Here is a 7,060-nt window from a genome sequence, read left to right as displayed (position 1 = left end):
GCCGCCACTGTTGCGGGCCCAGAGGTGGCCCAGGAGCCTAAGGAGGGCGGAGCCTGAGTCCGCGTAGTGTTTTGAGGTGGGCGGAGAGTCAGACGGATGGGCGGGGCCAGAGGCTGTGTAGTCGTTTGAGGAGGGCGGAGTCTGAGGCGGGTGGGACCCGAGGCTCGCGGAGCGGAGGTCGAGTCAGGCGGCGGGGCTCCTGAAGAGGCGTTGGCCTTGGATGGGCGGGGCCTGAGGCGTCTTCCCAGTGTCCACCGCGCCGCGAGGTTGAGCGCGGCTCATTGTGGGTGTTCTCGCTTTTGCGCCTCGCTGGGGCACCTGTATCTGCGGCAAGAAATAGAAACTTTGTAAAAAGAAGACCCTTTCCGCGTGAGAGCGTGTGGCCAGGGCGTAGTTGGGAGCTTGAGCTTCCTCATAAAAGCCAAACCAAGGTTTATTTTCACAGCTCCCTACAAGTAATTTCTGTGGTGAAAGCAACCCAGCTCGGCTGTGAGGATAACAGCTGCGAGTCGCAAAAAGCGACTACAAGCACGTCGGCGCGTTGGGTTTATGATACGGGGTCGGTCCCACGAGCTGGTGGGTCGCCGCGGGGCCGTGGCAGCGCCGGCTTTATTAAGGGCGTGCTGGTGACCTGCAAGAAGGCAGCACGGTGCTCACCGGACAGGCAAAACAGTCTCCGCCGAAGGCCAGGTTCCGAAAAACCGGGAAACCAAAGAATTCTCGCAGTGTTTCATACGACGGAGACTGTGCAGGTGAATCATTACTACAGAACTGAGGCGGGAATTGCTCCCTCTTCATTCAGAAGTAAAAGTAATACAGTTAGTACAAAAAAATAATAGAGGTATGGAAATAAAAGTGACGCAGTCGATCATTAAAAAAGTTAGTACTCCTGGAAGAGAACGTGGCAAAATATGTAATGTTAACATAGATTTGTGTTTGAAACTGCACGCCTATTAAAAAGGCCGCTCCAGTCTGAGGATTCTCATCGTGTGATGATATTCAAGGGGCTGCTGGGTGTCGTGGGGATACAGCAGAGCGACATTTCTCCTTCTGGCTCTCCCAGTTACCAGCTTTAGGACTTTGGGCAAGCTCCCTAACATCTCCAAGCCTCAGTTTCCTTGTCTGCAAAAGTGGGATAATGTTTAAGTGCCTAACAGCATTTATTTTAGTACAGGATGGGACTTTCATAAATATTGGCTTCTTGAGCGGGCATTGTGTTGGGAATTAGGTAACTATAGCTACCCCAAATAATTCTTTTATGAACTTATTTTATGCCCTTCGAACGCATAAGGATAATCATGAAGGCCAGTAACCCAGAAAGCATCAAGACAATCTGGCTTTTATTAGTTGAAGGGTAGTGAATAGAAACTTCTCCCATTTTCAGGACCCTCCGATATGTTCCAGAAGAATCCAAAGACAAAGTTATCTCAGATGAAGATGTCCTAGGAACATTACTGAAAGTTTTCCAGGCTCTGTTCTTAAATGATTTCAGTAAACAGTCAGATATCTTGGCTGTGCTTCCAGAGCCTGTTAAATCAAAATATCAAGATCTGCTGGGAGTTCAGCATCAAAGGGTGAAACTGCTTGAAAACAGACATCAACAGCAAAACATCTTTCAACCAGAAGAAATTCTTTATACGACATTGGGTTTCAGTGTTGCCCGAGCAAGTAGCTCATTGATTTCTGCTGGAAAAGGTGTCTTCGTTACTAAAGGATTGGTACCAAAAGGCGCGGTTGTATCTATGTATCCTGGTAAACAGCACGATCAGTACTTTGCCAACAGTTTCTTACATACAGATAAATATAAGTTTAATAAAATGCCTAGCCTTGTAATCCTTAGAATAAGGGGCTGAATTGGAAACTCAGGTTTCCATAGATTTTTAAAATTCTAATTTGGAAATTAACTGTTATGTGTTAGAAAGTACTTGGAGATTTGTTGGGGTAAATGCATTTTTCTTTTGAGGAAATCTTTCTAGTCAATGTTCAAATTTAGAACTTAGTATGGCCCACTTTGACAAATTACTAAGAAAGCACTAGAGAATAAGTCAGTTTGTCTTTTTTAATTGATAACCAAATATAAAAATGGGGTGGGTTAAAACATAAATGATAGAATTTAAACTCATAAATCACTGAATATAGATCTTTCTGCTGTTTCTATACTTGGAAAGTACAGCAGCTTCCTTGTAAAAGATCGTTGACTAGAATGCTTAGTAGAATATGTTATTTGTTAAGCTAGCATTGTTATTTGGTGTAGTTTAAAGTGTGTGTGTGTGTGTGTGTGTGAATATTTGAGTCACATAGACCTATGTTTTTAAAAAGTCATTCTGCTATTTTCTAATTTTACACCCCTAAGCGAGTCTCAGTTTCCTCCTGTACGACTAAACTCTGTAAAGACTAAATAGAACAAGCCAGTAAACAAATTAATACTAAAATAAATTTAATAAATAGATTAACATGCTTGGCACATAAAAAGAACCCAGTAAATATTTTCTTCTTTGCTCCTTTGCCAGTGAAAGGGAAAACAACCTGAATGTCATATCTATCTATTCCCATATATGTCTACATTATTTATTAACAAAATACATTTTTTAAAAGACTCCTTAGTAATGTGAATCATACTCCACTTTAAAAAAATATATATGACCTTGTGAAACAGCCTAAAATGTGATGTTCTTGTTATCAATAACCGAGATAGTCATATTTTACTCTGCTGTGTGGACAAGTTGTTCTATGCTTCATCTGCTAGTGGGCACTCACTCTTGAAAGGGGGAAAGTAACTAAAGAGAATGCGATGTTCTAGATTGGAGGCGAAATGTCAGAAAAAGGTGGAGGAATTAAAACAAATTCTTCCATTTTGTGTTTATGTTCCAGAGAAAGGTCCTTATTCACGATATTTATGATTTTTACATATTGCTATAATATGTCTTTGTCTTATTGTATAATAGGTACAGTATATCAGAAGTATGAGCCAATCTTTTTCCAGTCCATTGGAAATGCATTTATTTTTAGATGCCTGGATGGGGTACTCATTGATGGAAATGACAAAGGAATATCCAAAGCCGTGTACAAGTAAGTAATACCCATGTTCAAATTTAATTATGGGAGACGGAACCACACTTATCTCAATGATTATGACCAACAGCATTTAAATAAAAATCTATTTGTAGCTACTGTGTGGTAACTCAGTTGCCCTACTGGTTAGCCAATTTTTTTTTTTTTTTTTAAGAGAAATTGCACTTGTTTAGCTCTAGGGTTAATTTTGGATTTTTGAATTCTATTTTAAGGTGCGGAAGAACAATCCCTTAGTTAACCCTTTCACCTGTTTCAGATCTTGCAATGGTAGGGATCGACTTGGTCCTTTAAAAATGAGTGATAGTACATGGCTAACATCAGAAATTAATAATCCACTGGCTGTAGGACAATATGTCAACAATTGTTCAAATGGTAAGTTGGCATCATGGGGCTGTGAGACGAGATAAAGCAATGGTTAATTCTCCTCGTTTGCCAAATGACTGAGTGCCAAAGGCAGTTGAGTGTAACATCTCAAATATTCAGAATCCTTAAGCAACTATAACTTTTTGAGGGAACATTTTACAGAGAAAATTTGGGGAAATAATGATATACATTATTTGGAATTTTTAAATTTACTATTTTTGTTCTAATTTTGCAGTGTATATAGGCAATTGTTAACTGCCCTTTTGATCATTATTTTAGCATTTCTAATAGTTAACTGAGATTATTTTTGTCAGTGCCTCAATATTATTTTGTCACTGTCTTATAGATTAATCACTAGACTGGTATCACCTTTCTCTTGCTAAGTTTGTGAGCCACTTACCTTCTTTAGGACTTGACTTTCCCATAAGTAAAAGTTTGATTATCTGGCTACATTTAGCATAGGCTTTGGCGTTAGGAAGACATGAATTCAAAGCCTGATTATTATACTTAATCTTTAACCTTTCTGAGCCTCTATTTCCTGAAGTATGAAAAGTAAACAATGAAATATATACATGCGTGTTTATTATATATAGTTATATATACAGAATCTAAACATGTTTATTATATATGTTGTATGTATAAAAAGTAAATAATAAAACAAGTTTAAATAAAATTTAATTTTATAATATTTTATAATATTTTTAAATGTATTATTTGTTTTTTACCATATATAGAAATACCATATATATGAGGGTACTTCAAAAGTTCATGGAAAAATGGAAGTCAAAGATAATACAAATCTTTTCATGAACTTCTTGAAGATCCCTCGTGTGTATATGTGTGTGTGTGTGTATACTATGTAACAGAACATAATAGTAATTATTATTTTGACTGTGTTTGGATAATTTAGAAACCATACATCAAGTGTCATTCAGTACTGTTTTCCATGACCTCGTATCATGGCTCTTTTTCTAAAAATTATGTGCTTGTTCCTAGACAGAGCAGCTAATGTCTGTTATCAGGAATTTGATGTGCCTGCAGTTTTCCCTATAGAACTGAAGCAATATCTTCCAAACATTACCTACAGCTATGACAAACAAAGGTTAGTCTTCTAAAAAAGCATTTCCTATCTTCTGTCTTCTGCTGTACTGCAAAATATAATTTTTCTAGGACAAAGCTATATAGAATTTGGGGTAAGATTTTTTTTAAGTGAAAAATTATGAGTAACTTAGATTTTTATGTTAGTCACACCTTAATGTGTTAATGTAGGCTTACTTGAAATTAAAAATTTTCCTTTAAATTAGCCCATTCTTATTATTATTACCCATTTTTATTCTATGTAGTTCTTTATAAGTATTGACTTTAAAGTTTTTTTCAAGCTATTTTGTTTTTCCTATTCACAAAATCTTCACATACGTTTTTAATCATTTCAAGTATCATGTTCTCTATCTTACAAGAGAACATCCAATTGAAGAGAGGGGCCAACTTACACTTATTTCTTTTGTTCATTGCACTATTAGGTTCTGAAAACTAATAGTGAAAAAAAAGGATGTTATCTTCAGAAGATACATATTTTTAATGTAACTTTTATTTTCTGTTCATTAAGTGGAAAGTCTACCAAGAATACTCAAGTAACAATTTTTAAATATAATTCTGGTGAGCTGAATTCTTTATTCACAATGTTGTAAGAAGATATAGCCTTTATATCATTTCAGTGAGTTGCTAGCAAACTTTATTTTATATGCGACCTATTAAATTGTCCTTTTAAGATGAATGATATTGGGCCGGCCCGGTGGTGCACTGCTACAGTGTGCTGCTTGGGAGCGCGGCGGCGCTCCCGCCAAGGGTTCGGATCCCACATACAGACCGGCGGCTCACTGGCTGAGCGAGGGGCGGGCGTGACACCGAGGGTTGCGATCCCGTTGCCGGTCCCGTTCCAGTACGGGCGCAACACTGAGGGTTGCGATCCGTTGCCGGTCACGAGAAAGGACAAAAAGGAAAAAAAAAAAAGATGAATGATATTTAGGGCCAGCCCAGTGGCGCACTCGGTAGAGTGCGGCGCTTGGGAGCGCATCGCAACACTGAGGGTTGCGATCCGTTGCCGGTCACGAGAAAGGACAAAAAGGAAAAAAAAAAAGATGAATGATATTTAGGGCCAGCCCAGTGGCGCACTCGGTAGAGTGCGGCGCTTGGGAGCGCATTGGCGGCCGAGGGTTCAGATCCCATATAGAGACCGGTCTGCTCACTGGTTGAGCGCGGTGCGGGCGTGACACCGAGGGTTGCAATCCCGTTGCCGGTCCCGGTATGGGTGCGACACTGAGGGTTGCGATCCTGTTACTGGTCACGAAAAAAGACAAAAAGGAAAAAAAAAAAAAAGATGAATGATATTTAAAACTTAATACTATACTTAAAACTTGATAACTTTTGTGTCTCTACATGTATGTATTTGTGTGTTTAATAATTAGGTTTTCTTAGCCATATATTCTGGGGCATGATCTCATTAGAATTTTGAAGGTGTACATATAACAGTGTCTTACTGTGGTCTGAAAAGTATTTTTTTTTAATTCCAATTAAGTAATGTTTCCATCTTTCAGAACACAAGATAAAAATTACTAAAAGAATGATAAACTATAATGTCATTTTTAAATCTTTTTGCAAAACTAGTTTTGGAGGTCTAAACATAGAAAACAGTTTTCAGTTCTACGAACTTATTAATTTGTGGTTTCTTTAAATGATATGGAAAAGACATACTATACCTGCATTAGGGATAAGAATTATTTCCTCATGGAAATTGAATACATAAACTAAAATGTAAGGAATCTGAGTAGAGTTACAGCTATAAAACCTATATTGATTAAAGATAGAAGTTTGTATCTGTTTATACTTCTACCTTTCGTGTGTTTCTTTTATTTTCAGCCCACTCCGATGTGTTGTTCTTGTTGCACTTAGAGACATCAAGCAAGGAGAAGAGCTTTTTTCAAACTACTACACAATTGTCAGCTAACTGAATAAGAAATTAGGTTTTCTACTCAGGTATTGAGTTAATTCTAAGTGCTTTTTGTTCATCACTTTTCTGAGTTCCACCTGTAGAACAAATATTTTGAGACCTAATTGGAGTAGGAATATTTTGTTACTAATATTATATTTATGTTCCAATTTCATGACAAAAGCTATTTGCTTCATTACAATTTCAAATTGGTAATGCAATTCCAATTTTAGTTGGTTTTCACCTAAATACACAGCAGCTTATTAAACTTGAACTTATGGTTTCAGTTTTTCTTGTTTATTTGATATATCTCTGTGGTGGTTTATAAAATTTTAGCCAAGCACCAGCAATTCTTAGAGTATCATTGATGTGTACAAACTTCTGTAAAAATTTTATTATTACGGAATAAAGTCAAAAATACCTGTTGTGTTGCCATGAGTAAACTGGTAGGTGTATGTATAATTTAAAGATTGTTCAAGCAGGGAAATATGAAGTGATTATACTATTTTCTCTACTCTTTGAATATTTTCACACCAAAAAAAAGGGGTGGGGGAAGAGTGTGAGAGAGACTGTTGTAGCACGGGAATATAGTTAAAAGATAATGTCAGTGGCAGGAACACCACCTATTCCCCGTGTCTC

At 37.6% G+C, this 7,060-nt stretch overlaps 1 protein-coding gene across 1 annotated transcript in view; it reads left to right on the top strand.

The window, feature by feature from the left end:
• SETD9 (SET domain containing 9) overlaps window positions 1-6,859 on the top strand; it is an 8,148-nt gene extending 1,289 nt beyond the window's left edge. The window contains exons 2-7 of the mRNA XM_008569243.1: window positions 642-752; window positions 1,385-1,752; window positions 2,946-3,069; window positions 3,329-3,444; window positions 4,432-4,537; window positions 6,352-6,859. Coding sequence (XP_008567465.1) covers window positions 642-752; window positions 1,385-1,752; window positions 2,946-3,069; window positions 3,329-3,444; window positions 4,432-4,537; window positions 6,352-6,439 — 913 coding nt within the window. The 3' untranslated portion in view covers window positions 6,440-6,859. The remainder of the gene's footprint in view (window positions 1-641; window positions 753-1,384; window positions 1,753-2,945; window positions 3,070-3,328; window positions 3,445-4,431; window positions 4,538-6,351) is intronic.
• Window positions 6,860-7,060: the final 201 nt, after the last annotated feature.

Source organism: Galeopterus variegatus, unplaced genomic scaffold (assembly GCF_000696425.1).
Source record: "Galeopterus variegatus unplaced genomic scaffold, G_variegatus-3.0.2 Scaffold483, whole genome shotgun sequence".
In the NCBI taxonomy this organism is placed as follows: Eukaryota; Metazoa; Chordata; class Mammalia; order Dermoptera; family Cynocephalidae; genus Galeopterus; species Galeopterus variegatus.
The sequence above is the reverse complement of the archived record's forward strand: the minus strand, read 5'-3'. Positions and strand labels throughout refer to the sequence as shown.